The 17,858-nt window shown below is 42.4% G+C and overlaps 1 protein-coding gene across 2 annotated transcripts in view; it reads right to left on the bottom strand.

Moving 5' to 3' along the window:
- Positions 1–17,858, bottom strand: part of KCNH7 (potassium voltage-gated channel subfamily H member 7) — a 457,016-nt gene that overhangs the window by 189,596 nt on the left and 249,562 nt on the right. For both annotated transcript variants that reach the window (XM_033947144.1, XM_033947145.1), the window contains exons 3-6: positions 12,548–12,694; positions 11,896–11,928; positions 9,681–10,115; positions 4,671–4,691 (exon numbers count right to left, since the gene is read on the bottom strand). In XM_033947144.1, the coding sequence (XP_033803035.1) occupies positions 4,671–4,691; positions 9,681–10,115; positions 11,896–11,928; positions 12,548–12,694 (636 nt within the window). The remainder of the gene's footprint in view (positions 1–4,670; positions 4,692–9,680; positions 10,116–11,895; positions 11,929–12,547; positions 12,695–17,858) is intronic.

Raw genomic sequence — 17,858 nt, 5'->3', positions numbered from 1 at the left:
GGGGGAGGCTAAACCCCCAAGTACCCTCTAGGGTGCCAGTGGCCACATAACTCCTGGCTCCATGCAGACTCTGTCCCCTGGTTCACTCTAGCACAGCCTGGACAAATCTGTAGTGGTCAGAGGGAATATTCAGCAACATTGCCCTGTTGAATGCCACTAAATATCCCTTCCTAGCCCAAGCAAGAGCCTCTCCACCTTGGTTAAATCATTTTGATTATCAGGCCTCATTACTTTCAGGTCTATGTTTTGATGTAAGCTAGTGATGGAATTCATTGATAACTACAAATCTCAACCTTTATCAGTCACCTTAAATCTGAAATAAGGGCTGTATTAAACTTTGCAGAATAATTTGAATATTGGCCAGGTGGTTCAGCTAATGACTACATTACACAGTCTTCTGGTTTCTGTGTTGTGTGGAACACACTGGTAATGCATTTAAAATATTGAGACTGGGATTAAAAATAGTTATAATCACATTTGGAGACCACACTAATCTGATTGGTGTAAATTCTGCTAAAATTATGGCTCTCTCTTATGTGTCTTTCTAGTATTTGATTATTCAGTGGCAGACACACGGTTATATCATGGTTTACCATGCTGTTTTAGATTAACACATGTACTGCTGAGAAAAGATAACTTACATATACACAAAGTAAACTGCATACGTTATGATACACTGGACAGGAACAGATACATCTTGTTACAATTTTATTTCATGCATTACATGCATTCTGCAGTGAACATCTGTAACATGCACATCATCACCAAAAGATATACAGTAGAAGCCAAGCGTTTCTATTCATTCTATGAATGTTTTCAATTAATCCATAATTCAGAAAATTATAGATATGAAACAATCATTCAAAAATTAGTTCTCATTGAAAGAAACACATTCCACAAAATAGTATGGAACTGCTTTTTTTTTTTTTTTTTGCATCTGTTTTGAAGGCATCAGAAATAAGGCAAATGTTTGCTACTACGAATTGGATCTTTCACTACCTGTTCCTGCTGTAGATCGAGTGAATACAAATGAGGTCTAATTGTAATGCACATAGTACAAACTATTTACATGTGAAACTGGAAACTAGAGAGGAAAATGAAAAATTCATGCATGCACATTTTACTACTATAGAAAGCATGGATTACCATACCCCCTGCCATCCAGGAACGTGAAACTGGTTTTAAGGAGACAAAAGAGGAAGAAATGAAGAGAAGCTGCCAGTTTTCTTTTGCATTGTATTGCCATGTCTTTCATTTGGGTATAAGTCTGACACACTGAGGCTTCCAAACTGATCAGAGCTTAATAATTCTCCATCGATGAGTAAGCTTGCCAAAGTTGCTTGTGGACTGCATCAGTAAAATAATGTACTTATTAATTTAATTTTGTTTAATTTAATTTGAATTTATTCCATACTAGAAGTTAAGCAAAGAAGATTAAGGGGCCAATTTACTAAGGCATGCTAACTGATTTAACACACACTAATGATTAGCGTGATCTAAAGCCCATAGGAATATAATGAGGATTTTAGCATTTAGGGCCTGATTCTATAATTGGAGCGTAAAAAGATAGGCACCTATAAATATGGTGCCTATTGCATGGCAATCATACTTAGATGCTAATTACAGAATTGTGATCATACTTAGATGCTAATTACAGAATTGTGATTAGTGGAGCCTAACTTAAAACTTAGGCTCTATTTACAAAGCCACAGTAGCGGTTTAATGTGCGTAATAGCGTGCGCTAAACTGCCGGATGCGCTAGCCGCTACCGCCTCCTCTTGAGCAGACGGTAGTTTTCGGCTAGCGCGGGGGTTAGCGCGTGATTAAAAGTCACGCGCGCTATAGCCGCTACCGCGGCTTCGTAAAAGGAGCTCTTAGTCACCTGTAATTGTAAACCACCTTGACCCACTTGGAAAAAGGCAGTATATCAAGCCTAAACAAACCTAAACATAATGTAGACCCGGGTTTTAAAGGCCTATATTATAGGCACCTAAGTTCTTTAGAAATCATGCCTAGTGGCATCCAAGTCACTCTCCACACCTAAACATGCCTACTTTAGAGATGGGCATCGATAGGTGCCATGCAATTGGTACCTATCTTTTGTAGAATCATGCCTAAGAGGATAGGCGCCTATTGCCCAATTAATATTTATTTTTTTTCAATTATGAGCTTTTTAAAGCTCATAATTGAAGCCAGGTTACTAATTAAGTTAGGTGCCTATCTTTAGGCACCTCTTATAGAATTTGCGTCTTAATGAGCACTAATCATTAGCATGCTCTAAATTGGTTAGCATACCTTAGTAAAAGGCCCTGGAGGACCACCAGGCCAGTCAGGTTTTTTGGGATAACCCTAATGAATATGCATGAGAGAGATTTGCATATAATTGAGGTGACAAGCATTTAAATCTGCCCTATGCATATTCATTAGGGCTATCCCAAAAACCCAACTGGCCTGGTGGTCCTCCAGGACTGGGTTGGGAACCATTGCTCTAAGGCACAGGTGTCGAAGTCGGTCCTCGAGGGCCGCAATCCAGTCGGGTTTTCAGAATTTCCCCAATGAATATGCATTGAAAGCAGTGCATGCACATAGATCTCATGCATATTCATTGGGGAAATCTTGAAAACCCGACTGGATTGCGGCCCTCGAGGACCGACTTCGACACCCCTGCTCTAAGGCAACAAAAGGCTGAAAGTATTACAACTCATGACCTAAAATATGAATGGACAACAAACAATATTTTGGAGTAAATTAAATTCAGAATAGACACGCTTATGGTTCATGCCAGTCAAGTCTGTCCAACAGAGGCTGATTCGCTGAGGTGTGTAAAAGTTTTACTGATGAACACATGGCTGTTTACTTTGCATTTCATTTTCTTCAGCTGTGGGCTATTAATTACGAGTTATAACATAGAAACATAGAAACATAGAAATAGACGGCAGATAAGGGCCCACGGCCCATCTAGTCTGCCCACCTTAATGTCCCTCCCCTACCTTTGCCCTGTGAATAGATCCCATGTGCTGATCCCATTTGGCCTTAAAATCAGGCACGCTGCTGGCCTCAATCACCTGTAGTGGAAGACTATTCCAGCGATCAACCACCCTTTCAGTGAAAAAGAATTTCCTGGTGTCACCTCGTAGTTTCCCGCCCCTGATTTTCCACGGGTGCCCTCTTGTTGTCGTGGGACCCTTGAAAAAGAAGATATCTTCCTCCGCCTCGATGCGGCCCGTAAGATACTTGAACGTCTCGATCATGTCCCCCCTCTCTCTGCGCTCCTCGAGCGAGTATAGCTGTAATTTGTCAAGGTGCAATTTTCACATTCAGACTTCACTGAGCTACAGTGAATCACCCCGAGATCAGAGATAGATAAGAAATCTAATTCAGAGCATTGACCTAACTATGCTCTAGTTCTTATGTGTTTCTTTAATTCTGGCCTATTCCAGAGTTATTAATATTTATAAAACAGAACTAGAGAGGTTTCTCTAGTTTTTTAACAATAAATGTGAAAGCAAATTCACTAAAGGGAACTAAGCATGTTAAACACTACTAAGAGAAATGGAACTTCAGGGTTCACCAGTCTGTGCATTCTTAACAATAGCAGCATTTAGGGCTCCTTTTACGAAGCCGCGTTAGCGGTTTAACATGCATAATAGCGCGCATTAAACTGCCGGCCGCGCTAGCCGCTACCGCCTCCTCTTGAGCGGGCGGTAGTTTTTTGGCTAGCGCGGGGGCTAGTGCGTGATGAAAAGTCCCGTGCGATAAAGCTTCTAACGCGGCTTCGTAAAAGGAGCCCTTAGTGTTTCCAGTATATATTTCAGCAAATAAATTTTAACACTTTTAGCCACTAATTTTTATAAATACATTATTGCATTGATGCAATCTCTTTAAGACAATATGGACATGACATATGAAGGGATTTTTCCCATATTCCCCTGGACTCTATAAAGGGCACTCAAATTTGCGTGCGATCCTGAGATGTGCATCTAACTAAATTGGGTGATGAGCCAATCAACATCAATAATTGGATGCTAACAATCAATAATCGATGTTAATGGGCACCACTTTGGATTTGTATGCACATCTTGTTATACACTATTCTATTAAACTGCACCCAAATTCCATGGTGTTCAACCTACAAAGGGGCATGGCCATGGGAAGGGCATAGGCAAATTGGGGCATTACAGTAATTTGCATGCAGTGTTATAGAATACCGTGGTTTCAGCAGGTATAGGTCCTGGCGTCCAAATTTGGGCATGGGAATCAAAGCTATGTGCTATTTTAAGAAAGAGTACTCAGCTTAGAGCGCTTTATATAGTATGGCACCAAATTTGGGTACCGTGTACTGGATCTGGTCCGTTGGGTTTATAGGAAATATGCTCAACACAGTTGACCCTATTGGTTTCCATTTATCCTTCTTTTCCTGTAAGTTTACTAATGTATTATAATGACAATATTTTCTCTCCTATAGGATAAACATTTTTAAAAATTCCATCTTCATGATGAGTCACATGAAATCTTTCTGTAGTTTTCTTTTTAATCTGCGAAAAGAATTGTTCTCAGTAACACGTCTGGCCATTCAGAGGTTAGCATGTGCATGTGCAAATCTACAGTTCATGCAGCAGGCAAGATATCATGCCAAAGTGGCACTTGGAAACGTTACACCAGTACATTACCTTTCACATTGCGACCATTGTCTGATTTTCAGCATTTTAAACAAAGAAAAAAAAAGAGAGACAAAAGAATACTGAAAACCACAGCTCAAAACAGATCAGATTTGCTTAAAATATGCCTTTTGATGACAAGTGAGCTAATTTTAGGTTCCTGTTGACTTTGTATGAAAAAGTCCAATGAAGATGAAAATTGTTGGCTTAAAAAAAGTAACGAAGTAGACATTCAAAATAATTTATCTGATTAACTTTGGGGGTCTCTTTACTAAGGTGTACTAATGGATTTAGGCCTAGATTCTCTAACTGATTTTATAGGTGCCAGGTAGGAGCCCAAGCTCAGTAAACAAAATGCCATTCAAACAATGTTTTTAACTGACTTTCAAGGCACCTCAAAATTCATTGCCAGAATCGTGCCTCCATAGGTGCTATAGGCCTCCTAACACCACTGTAGGCTTGGCTAATGCCGGAAGTGGCGTTAGGCAGCCCAAAGTGCCTACATAGCTGAGATTCATGACAAAGATAGGTGTCATGAAAAGTAGGCCTGAAAAACCCTGGCCTACATTTTCGGTGCCTATCTTTCAGGGAGGCGTGATTCTCTACACGGTGCCATCACGAGATTGACACATGATCAGCCCCTACTTTTTAGGCGACCACTGATGTAGCACCATATAGAGAATCTGGGACTTAGAGTGAGCTAACAATTAGCAAATGCTAAGAAGTTCACAGGAATAAAATGGGCTTCTTAGCATTTAGCTTGTGCTAATTATTAAACATAGAAACATAGAAATAGATGGCAGATAAGAGCCACGGCCCATCTAGTCTGCAAACCCCAATGACCCTACCCTACCTTTCTCTGTGAATAGATCCCACGTGTCTATCCCATTTGGCCTTAAAATCAGGCACATGTTAAATCCATTAGCATTCCTTACATTAGTGCATGTTAAATCCATTAGCATTCCTTAAAAAAAGGAACCCTTTGGGAGGTAATTGGAAAAATTGCAGCACACTAACCAGTTAGCTTTCAGCTACTGTTGTTAGTCAAAAGTTAATTAGTTAAAGAGTAGGGTTACCAGATGTCTGGGGAAACCCAGCCATGTCCTCTTTTTAGAGGACTGTCTGGGTGCTCGGAGGGATTTCAAAACCCAACAGCTTGTCCGGGTTTTGAAATGTCCCGAGCTTGGGGCTGTTTCGGCAGGGCCTTTGTGCATGCGTGGATGTTGACGTGATGATGCCACATGCATGCGCGCAGGTGGGTGACATAATTGCATCAACGTCTGCACATGCTCAGAGGCTCTCCAGATGCAGTCCCAAGCTCGGAGAAGGAGACGTGAGGTCCGTGTGTGGGCGTGGCTGGGAGCTGGAATGGGGCATGGCTGGGATAGAATGGGGTGGGACAAGGGCCAGGCGTCCTATTTTTTTTAAAAGAGGAAATCTGGTAATCCTAGTTTGGTGGTGTATGGGCAAACAGTTTTCTTTCATCTGGATTGTGCTAATGTTCAGCATGATTTAATTAAAGATAATCATGTTAGTTCACATAAAATAGAAAGAATAACCAGACAAATTATCTGGTTATGGGTATTAGTAGTGTCAAATTATCTGGTTATGGGTATTACCGTATTTTCACGCATATAACGCGCGCGTTATACGCGTTTTTACCTACCGCGCATACCCCTCGCGCGTTATATGCGTGAGCGCGGTATACAAAAGTTTTAAAACATAGTTCCCACCCCGCCCGACGCCCGATTCACCCCCCCCAGCAGGACCGCTCGCACCCCCACCCCGAACGACCGCTCGCACGCGCTCCCACCCGCACCCGCATCCACGATCGGAGCAAGAGGGAGCCCAAGCCCTCTTGCCCGGCCGACTCCCCGACGTCCGATACATCCCCCCCCCCGGCAGGACCACTCGCACCCCCACCCCGAACGACCGCTCGCACGCGCTCCCACCCGCACCCGCATCCACGATCGGAGCAAGAGGGAGCCCAAGCCCTCTTGCCCGGCCGACTCCCCGACGTCCGATACATCCCCCCCCCCCGGCAGGACCACTCGCACCCCCACCCCGAAGGACCGCCGACTTCCCGACAATATCGGGCCAGAAGGGAGCCCAAACCCTCCTGGCCACGGCGACCCCCTAACCCCACCCCGCACTACATTACGGGCAGGAGGGATCCCAGGCCCTCCTGCCCTCGACGCAAACCCCCCTCCCCCCCAACGACCGCCCCCCCCAAGAACCTCCGACCGCCCCCCAGCCGACCCGCGATCCCCCTGGCGACCCCCACGACCCCCCCACCCCCCTTCCCCGTACCTTTGGTAGTTGGCCGGACAGACGGGAGCCAAACCCGCCTGTCCGGCAGGCAGCCAACGAAGGAATGAGGCCGGATTGGCCCATCCATCCTAAAGCTCCGCCTATTGGTGGGGCCTAAGGCGCGTGGGCCAATCAGAATAGGCCCTGGAGCCTTAGGTCCCACCTGGGGGCGCGGCCTGAGGCACATGGGCCCAACCCGACCATGTGCCTCAGGCCGCGCCCCCAGGTGGGACCTAAGGCTCCAGGGCCTATTCTGATTGGCCCACGCGCCTTAGGCCCCACCAGTAGGCGGAGCTTTAGGATGGATGGGCCAATCCGGCCTCATTCCTTCGTTGGCTGCCTGCCGGACAGGCGGGTTTGGCTCCCGTCTATCCGGCCAACTACCAAAGGTACGGGGAAGGGGGGTGGGGGGGTCGTGGGGGTCGCCAGGGGGGTCGCGGGTCGGCTGGGGGAGCGGTCGGAGGTTCTTGGGGGGGGCGGTCGTTGGGGGGGGGGGGGGTTTGCGTCGAGGGCAGGAGGGCCTGGGATCCCTCCTGCCCGTAATGTAGTGCGGGGTGGGGTTAGGGGGTCGCCGTGGCCAGGAGGGTTTGGGCTCCCTTCTGGCCCAACTACCAAAGATACGGGGAAGGGGGGTGGGGGGGGCGTGGGGGTCGCCAGGGGGGGTCGCGGGTCGGCTGGGGGGGCGGTCGGAGGTTCTTGGGGGGGGGGGCAGTCGTTGGGGGGAGGGGGGTTTGCGTCGAGGGCAGGAGGGCCTGGGATCCCTCCTGCCCGTAATGTAGTGCGGGGTGGGGTTAGGGGGTCGCCGTGGCCAGGAGGATTTGGGCTCCCTCCTGGCCCGATATTGTTGGGGAGTCGGCGGTCCTTCGGGGGGAGGGATGTATCGGACGTCGGGGGGGGGGCATCAGGCTTTCAGGATGGGGACAGACCTTCAAGGGGGGACAGTGCACGGAAGTCAGGGGGGGTGAACGGAGAGTCGGAAAGTCTGGGCGGGCGAAAGGAGCGTCGGGTAGCATGCGCGGTATACCCGTGAGCGCGGTATACCAAAGTTTTTGTACATATCATCGTGATTTCTGCGCGCTATACCCGTGTGCGCGTTTTATACGGGTGCGCGTTATTTGCGTGAAAATACGGTAGTAGTGCCAAATTAGCTGGTTTTCTTTTTGAAAATCTGGTCAAAGTAAACTGGGTAACAAACAGTGCACTAAGTAATTAGTGCATGAAATAGCCTGCACTGATAGCACACAAGAACTGTAACAGTAACACTGCTGGCATGATATTGCAGGGTAATTCACATGGTAAATGCATAGCATGTTATGTGATGGAAAATGGACATGGACTACAAGTTCCATTTAGCACATGGTATTATACTACATAAAAGAGAGGGCTAGATGCACTAAAGATACCGACTCGATCGCTGTTGGTGATTCTATGGCCGATTCTCTAGCAGCAATCGATGCACTATCAAGTTTGCACGTAAATGATTTGAATGGAGGTACAAATCATTTGCATGCAAATGCAACTGATCAATCACTCAGTGAGTGATTGACACATGCGCAGCCTCCTGTCACTGCTGTTAGGACTTTTTTTTATTTTTATTTTTTGGCACAGGTGTGTGTGTGTTACACATGCACAATCTGTCCCAGTAAAAAAAGAAAAAAGCCCCCCTGCGCCAGGCACCCCCCAGCCACTGTCCCCCCAAACCTAAAACAAATGGCAGGAGGGGTGCCCAATCCCTCCTGCTACGCAGAATACCCTCATGCCTTGACCTCCCTCCCTGCATCAGGCACCCTAGAGCCACTGCCCCCCCGACCCCCTCCCCAAATGGCAGGAGGGATGCCCACTTCCTCCTGCCACCGGACACTGCCTCCCACTCCGAACATCCCTCCATACCTTCCACGTACCTTTTTTAAAATGTTGGAAGCAGGAAGCCTGCTCTCTGGCTCCTACTTCAGGCCCACCTGTCTAAATGTGATGCATGAGGAAGGGCCAAAAGCCCTGATTGGTTCAGATGCCTAAGGCCCCTCCATCCAGGATAGTGAGAGAGGAGCCTAAGGCCCTGATTGGCATGACTCCGTCTTAAGCCCGTCAGACAATGTAACGACGTCCAACGAGACAACTATGAATGGTGGTCATTACAAATGCTCTGGATGCATGACCTGTGACATTACGCTCGAACTAGAAGGTTTCTTTACATATCTGCAGATAGGCAAAATATATGATTGCAAATATAGGACTTCTTGTACCACCTCATAAATGGTTTATATGTTCATATGCCTATGCCTGAGAATTTATATTGGTCAGACTATATGTCCTTTTAGGAAACATGTGACAGAACACAAGAGCTCTAATAATAGAATATAAGCTCTCCTTGTAACACACTGTTTGGAACACAATCATGGTTTTAATGATCTACGCTGCAAAGGAGCCTGGCTGACGTCAGACCCGAAGGACCTTTCATAATTATGTGACAAAATTTTCAGTATTTCATTGCTTATGGTTACGCAAGGAATCTGGTAAGATATGTGACAAACATCTTTACTAAGTTTTATACTTTAATGTATGGCACTTATCTTTTTCACAAAGTTACTGTTTTAACTATTTTTTTTTATATTAGGGTTGATTTAATACATTATGAATTAAGAAAAGCAAAATTAATTTTGATGTAGAACAGCACAACAAATACAATTATGTAATTAAAATTTAAAAACATACCTTCACTTGCATGACGGTCTCTAAATTTATTCTTGGGATGAATGCTAAATCCTTCTATGTCATGCACCGAAGAGGCTCTTCTTATGCTACAAATGCTTTCCTTTGAGTGGGCATAAGTCATGTGTGCATCCATTTGTACATGTAGCCTGTCTGGGTACAGTTGGTCCCATTGCTGCTTAGGTGAGGAATGGTGAAGGGGTCCTGATATATTAACCAAAGGTGTGCACTGATGAGATTTGATTAATGATTTCCTGTCATCAGCTATAGATGGGCCACAACTTTCTTTTGTAGGAGATTTTAAGTGCTTCATAGTTACTGATTCATCACTGAGCTTTGCTAACTCAACAACCACTTCATCAGGGTCCTCTTGTGGTAAAGATTGCTTTCTGCAAGTCGAGAGTCTTAGGGTTGGTAATTTGAAGCCAAAAAGTGTGCCTGTGAAGATAAGAAAAAAAATAAAAACCCAACTGTATAAGACTATATCTTCTTGGTAAAATACCTTCTACTACAATGACATAATCTATTAGACTATGGGGCTCTGTGAGGGAGTTTATAGGACACTACTACTCCCTCTGCTGGATACTCCCTCATAATGTCAGAACTACCTTAACATAGGTAGCTCCTCCTTAGTGGGAAGTGACATGGGAAGGAGGAGTCAGGGAAGCTGCTACCAGGAAGTATAAGAGGCAGGGCCAGAGCTAGGCTAAGGAGGTGCAGGCGAGAAGGAGGTAGAAATGATCCCAGTATATACCTTGACTGCAACCACTAGAGATAAGCCAACCTTTCTTTTGCTGAACACCTATGAGTTTTGCTCTGAGGTCTGGTTGGGACCAGACCTTGTTACCTGGCTAGAGAAAGACTTTTGCAGACTGTCATAAGCCACAAGTCCATCTGAGGACTTCTGCTTACTGAACAAAGAGATTGTTTCTTGTACACCTGGCCCCCTGAAGTAACAGGACTCAGTATTTTTGAGTTAATAAAGAATTTTCTTTACCTACCCCATTCAAGCAGTTACATGTTTTCAGGAGTGAGATCCCACATAACCTGTCACACCTCAGAACAAGACTATTTGACTTATTTATTCCACAATACAGAGGGATATCAACTGCATAATCTTGCAAAATTTCAGCCTCAGGTTTGCCAAATTAACCCCAGAAATCACCTTCAGAGTTTAGGATGTAGAACATGAAAATCATCAAAATTGTGAAAACAAATGGTATAATCCCATTCTAATGACTCTGTAGTACACAAAGCCCTCCAAACTTTTATAGCCCTTATCTATGTTAATTGTAACCCCACTTTTAGTACCTTTATACTTAGTGGGTCACATAGAGTAGACATTAGAACTAGTGCACTTGCACCTATATTCTAGACCTACATACATAACTTATAGTATTTTTTAAGTTATGTGCATAACTTTGTAACCTACCTACACACCACCCAGATGTCCCCCAAGTGGACATCTACCTACTGCCCAAGATCCGAAGGGCCAATGAGGGTCGGAGAGGACCTGAAGAATAACAGAGTCCAGGAAAAACCTGGTGATGACCAGGAAGAGCCTGGAGGGACCTGGTCATGGATTTTAGATGAGTATGAATGAAGTGTTTTAATAGTGTTGTGTTTGTTCTAACAGTGCTTAGTAGTGAGGAGGATGACCGGAAGTACCTGGAGAAAGGTGTGTGACAGGTAATGACCACTCGTCCCGATAACAGCATTGATTAGCACAGGATTACCAAGTGAGTCCTTACCACCTACAAAATGGGTTGCACTGTGTGCTCATGCAGTAATTGTTTTAATGGTTGTGCATTACTGGTGCAGTACAAATGACCTGAGTAGGAGAAGTCAGCATAAGGGCATGTTAAAGCCACTTTCTACCACAACTATGTAAAAGGACCCCTATGACACTCCCATTTCTTCTTTTTTAAGATATACGTAGTTACCATTCCCTTAGTTACCAATGATGCCATCACACTTCCAAAAATTTAATACCACTGATGAAGCCTGGGGGATTTTTCTATGTACATTGCTTGTGCAAAATCTAACGGATTCCTAAAACTGAATAGCCCTTTTTGAAGGAAACAGGGATGTGTGGTAAATACATTTTCCAGATGAAAACCTTACCACATCTTAGTGAACCAGCCTTTAAATACTAATACAAAGTTTGGGCACACTTTTCATAAAAATCAGACAACAAAATATTTATAGACTGATTTACCTGAAGTAGTACGTCTTGAAAGGCTGCTTTCATCTGAAATACAATTAAACAACACTTATAGGGTATAATTTCTTATAGATAATGATATGAATTAAGCAGGGATGCATTGTAAATTCATAAGCATTGTTGTATTGGGATAAAACAAAGGTCCATCAAGTCCAATATCTTGTTTGTAACAGTGGCCAATCTAGGTTAGGAATATCTGACAGGATCCCAAAATAATAAATAGATTCTGTGTTCTTATCATAAGAATATGCACCTGATCCTGGGCTAATCAGAGTCTTAGGCCCCTCCCAGTGTTACCCCACAGATAACTGCAAAATCAAAGTATGTCAAAGTAAATGAAGCCCATCTTGTCTTAGTGACAAAAATCTAAAGGGATTTCAATATAAATTATCACTAGACCGAATGTCATACTTTACAATTGCTTAATCCTTGTATTGACCAATCATATTTATTCTTTTGGAGGCACATGTGAATGCAAATGGGGTATATTGATTGTATGTTACTTATTAGAACATCTACTTTACTGAACTGATGAACAGATTTTCTTTATTGCATTTGGATTTTGTTTTACAGAAGCTCACATCTTCTCGGAAGATTTATTTGTTCCATTTAAATGCCCAAAATGTGTCTTATATCAAATACTTACGATTTTCAGGCAATATCTGGTCCAGCTTTTCAGAGGACTCATCATTCTCATTTTCTGCTACATATTCAAAGTTAATTATGAACATCATTGCCACTCCTTCTTGGTTTTTGACTGGGATTATGTGAGTATTACAAATGAAGGTGGATCCTGCATTTAAAAAAAGAAAAAGCCCCAAAAGAAAGCAAAGCAACAGATAAAAAAATAATAATTAGTAGAAAATAAGTGGGAAATATACCACCACCATCCCCTTTTTACAAACCTGCAGTAGCGGCTACCAGACAGCTGTCAGCAACTGAACCAAAGCCCATTAATTCCCAATGGGCTTCGTTACAATTACTGCAGGCCGCCACAATAATCCCCTTTGTAAAAGAGGGCCTAAATAAATTACATATCTGATGACAGATAATTTTACTTATAACAACTTCTGCAGACTGAGTTCCTTAGGACAATTTTGGAAATAATCATCAAAAGATGGAAACATTTTCTTCCCAGGAGAAACTCCCATGAGTTTTAAAGATACAGTACATTAGTTTGCATTAAACAGTTATTTAACTGTGAATGTTTCTTGTAGTTCTTATTTAGAGAATGGTGGAGGAATGAAAGACTTTGCCTGTGCACTTTCTCCTTATGGAACCTGTGAGCATTCTACAAGGCTATTACATGAGGCTATTACAGCCAGGTATTTATTTAAAACATTTATTACTTACACTATCCACAAATCTAGAGGGGAACAGCAAAAATTCACATGAAATCAAGTAAATAAAACAAACAATATAACAATATTTTCATACATTAATATACTGGTATTACACTAGTGACTTCTATTCCGCCAATATCTTGCAGTTCTAGGCAGATTGCAAAAGAAGATAACTGGACATTTCCAGGAACATTACAGATTAGGCTGCTAATTACATGGTTGAGATTAGCTGGGAAATTTACAGGATTGGGAATAGTCAAGGAGATGTATTAGTTTTTCTTGATAAATTTTCTGAATAGCAGGGTTTTAATTTCCTTTCGGAATGTTTTAAAGTCAGTCATTGTCAGCATGTTGGAGAGGTGATATTCTGGATGAGGATGGAACAGTACACATCAACCAGGAATAAATTAAATGAGTACATATTTATTAAAATATAATAGCCTCTATCATATATTCACTGTATGTCGTGGACCCGACACGGTCCGTGTTTCGGCATTTAAGCCTGCCTCAGGGGTGTAATCAACATCTATCAGGTAACACTATCGTGACATTAATGATTGCTGTTGTAGTAAATTGGGTATAATCCAAGACTAAAAAAGTTATAATAAATATCCCTTCACCTGGAGAAGCGGCGATACAAGCAGCTTTTACTTTTTTAGTCTTGGATTATACCCAGTTTACTACAACACAATCATTGTCGTCATGACAGCGTTATTTGCTGGATGTTGATTACACTCCTGAGGCAGGCTTAAAAACCGAAACATGGACCACTTCGGGTCCCTAATGTACTTCCCATCTACGTCTTTCTATCCTATCTTCTATTGTACTTCTACCCCATAACCTCTTGTCTGATAATGTATGTCTGTCCTTGATATTCATATGTAAATCTCTGATTTTATATTTTTAACCTTGTATGCCGCTTAGAAATTAGATAAGCAAGATAACAAATGCATAGGATAACAAATGCATAGGATCCTTAATAGTATCACCTTAAGAAGTGAGAGACTGCAGTGTATGGTAAAAAGGGGACAGTTCAAGCAGGCACGGTTAGCCTGCTGAGTCAGGAGAGCAAGGCTCAGACTGAGACAGCTAAAATTCCTAGAGGGGAAACAGAGAGGCCCTAGAATAGAAAGAAGAGATGGCTCAGTGGTAATATGATAGGGGTTTATAAATTACTGAGTGGAGTACAAAGGGTAGATGTGAAATGCTTGTTCACTCCAAAAATATTAGGACTAGGGGGCATCTAAGTAGTAGATTTAAAGCAAACCAGAGAAAATATTTCTTCACACAATGTGTAGTTAAACTCTGGAATCCGCTGCTGGAGAGTGTGGTGAAATCAATCAGCTTAGCAGGGTTTAAAAAAGGCTTGGATAATTTCCTAAAAGAGAAGTCCATAGGCTATTGTTGAGATGGCTTGGGGAAATCCACTGCTTATTCCTAGGATAAGCAGCATAAAATCTATTTTACTGCTTGGGATCTAACTAGGTACTTGGGACCTGGGGTTGGCCACTGTTGGAAACAGGATGCAGGGCTTGATGAACCTTCAGTCTGGCAATTCTTTTGTTCTTATAAGGGTCTTTTAGGGGGGGGGGGGTTCTCAGGAGAGGCTGCAATGCCTGAAGATGGGCCCTGGCAAAAGAATAAAATTGCTATCCACTATTACTACTAATCATTTCTGTAGTACTACTAGATGCAAACAGCACTCTATGCAGGTACTTTCTCTGTCTCTAGTGGACTCACAATCTGTGGTTTGTACCTGAGGCAATGGAGGGTTAAATGGCTTGCCCAGGGTCATGAGGAACTGTAGTGGGAATTGAACCCAATTCACCAGGATCAAATCCTACTGTACTAACCATTAGGCTATGTTTCAACTCTTTTGTGAGAGGACAGAATACTGCCAAGGCAGGAAGTCATTTTCCTGGAGAGTCTGACCCTGTATGTCTAGTCTAGAAGTAGACTTGGGTTACAGTAAAACTGATTTAACCTGCTGCATCCTGTTTTGGGGTTAGGCAAGAAATTAACCCCGGGAAGAATTTTCATTGTCTTTACAAGCAACTCTTTGTGCAAAGACAGCCTGCCTGTGCAGTAAACAGGCTTTAGCATAAAATGTGGGTAGCAACAAGGATGGATTAAAGATGGGGGAAAAGATTATGAGTTTAGCACTAGGCTTATGAATTAAGACTCATAAATCTAGGTAAATGAATGGCAAACCTAATTTATAAGTTTCTGGGATACAATCGTAATGACTAATAAATATATATTAATACGTATTGTAGAATATAGTTACTAGCAGGGACTCATTCAGGCCACATACACAAAAGTAGTTGACGTAACATAAACTGTGTGCAAAATGATAATAGTAGTGTTGAATCGGAGAAAAATAAACCTCAATTGTGAGAGGTTGGGACTACACAAATACCCAGCCCTCAACATATCATCACGGGTTTATAAAAAAACTCCGCATACATAGAAATAAGTAGGGTTTCCATTCATACCAAGTCACATTTTTTTCAGAACTTTTTTGTGTGATAACAACCCTCAACACCCAATTCCATATATTATACGTGTCAACAATTAGTGACCAGAACCCCAAGCTTGACTATATTAATAGTGAAGGCTACAGCTCAATTTCAATTATGTAAGTCGTTTCGGAGGCATGGAGCACAAAAATCACAATTACGGAAGAAATACACTCATCTGAAAGTGTGAAATTTCAAAAGAGGCTTTCAACTCCTCGTCCCGACAGAAAAGACTTTCTGTTTCGCCAAAAAACAGGCTACATCAGGGGATATATGCCATCTTCGAATGTCTCCTTGCTTCTTACAATCCGATGGAAATGAAGCCGGCTCCTCTCAAAATGGAGTCCATTGAGGTCCTCACAATTGAGGTTTATTTTTCTCCGATCCAACACTATTATTATCATTTTGCACACAGTTTATGTTACGTCAACTACTTTTGTGTATGTGGCCTGAATGAGTCCCTGCTAGTAACTATATTCTACAATACGTATTTAATATATATTTATAAACCTAATTTATAATCATAAATTCAATATCCCATCAGCAAATTCAAAGTAATTCCCCAGGAGTGGAGGTGCAGCTTAGTGTAGCAGCTTGCGAATCTGGGCATAAGCAGCAGAAAATCTGTTTTTCTCCTTGGGATCTTGCCAGGTACCTGTGACCTAGGTTGACCACTGCTGGAAATAGGATACTAGGCTTGATGGATCTTCAGTCTGTCCCAGTATGGCAATTCTTAATTCTCACTGCAGCTCCTTGTGATTCTGGGCAAGTCACTTAACACTTCATTTCCCCAGGTACAAAATGAGTACTCATATATTATATGCAAACCACAGAAAGGTGGTATATCAAGTTCCATCCCCCTCTCTTTCCATGAACTATCGAGGTGACCTTCTCAATATCACTTTTTTGAGAGCACTTTTCACCAGTCACTCATCACTTACCCTCCCCCCTCACCCGTTACAAAACTGCGCATTCAGCACGCCGGCTGGCGCTATAAACCTCTTGTGTGATTTTGTAAAAGGTGGAGTTAGTCCAATAATTTATTCTGTTTTATTCAGTTATATATTCCACTCTTCTTCAACAACTTTCTGCAGACAGATATATATATATATATATATTTTTTTAGAATTCATATTTACAGTAGCTTATTCACTTTTCAAAGAGGTGACTACCGCCGATCATGTTTCGCCTAATGCTGTTTCAAGACTCTATCCCAGCTTAGTTGAGTAACTCTTCATTAAACTATAATTCACGAATTTATAAGCATGCTGTAAGATGAATTTTCAGCTGAAAAATATAAGCTTTTAAGTTTGGCTAAAAATAAGGCACATATTTAGGAGTTCAGTTTTTTCTTCTTCTTCTTTTCTTTTTAAATATCAGTTCCTTCTATTTCCAAAAAAAGCCCAAAGATGTAAACAGAACATTTTCCCAGTTTCTGACATTTGCATAGCTACACTGATAAAACAGACTGAGTCTATTAAAAAAACACCTGCAGAGCCAGCAAACTATTTTGCCTTTAGCCAGCCAACTTCTGTTTCTGCTTTTCAGACTGATTTCTTGGTTCTTTATCTCCAACTGTCCATCATGTATTAGGCTTATGAATAACACACAAGTCATATTACCAGCATACTGTCAGAGCTACATGAGACCTTTCTAACCCATTTCCATTGTAAGACACCTGAGTCTGACCACCCTTCCCTCCCCCATAAAAAAATGTTGACTCGAATATAAACCAAGGTTAGAAATTTGGGTTATCATGGTGAGTCAATCTATAAAGACTGCTCACCCTCCCTCCCCATCAGCTATCTCGTAAGCCACTTAACATAATGATGCATATATCCCAAAACTACAGATAATAGGCAACTGTTTACAAGTTTGAAACAGCGTCCATTATATCTCTCAATATTACTCACTAACAATCCTCAGCAGCACCACCAGGGACTTAATACTTTCATAGTCCATGACTTTATGTGTAATTTCTTCATCGGACCCATTTAAACTTTATTTTTTACTTTTTTAAAAAATTTTAAATTATTTAACTATAAATAAGATATAGAAGTACTTAGCTTAGGGCTCCTTTTATCAAGGTGCGGTA

Source organism: Geotrypetes seraphini, chromosome 5 (genome assembly GCF_902459505.1).
Source record: "Geotrypetes seraphini chromosome 5, aGeoSer1.1, whole genome shotgun sequence".
Lineage (NCBI taxonomy): Eukaryota > Metazoa > Chordata > Amphibia > Gymnophiona > Dermophiidae > Geotrypetes > Geotrypetes seraphini.
The sequence above is the reverse complement of the archived record's forward strand: the minus strand, read 5'-3'. Positions and strand labels throughout refer to the sequence as shown.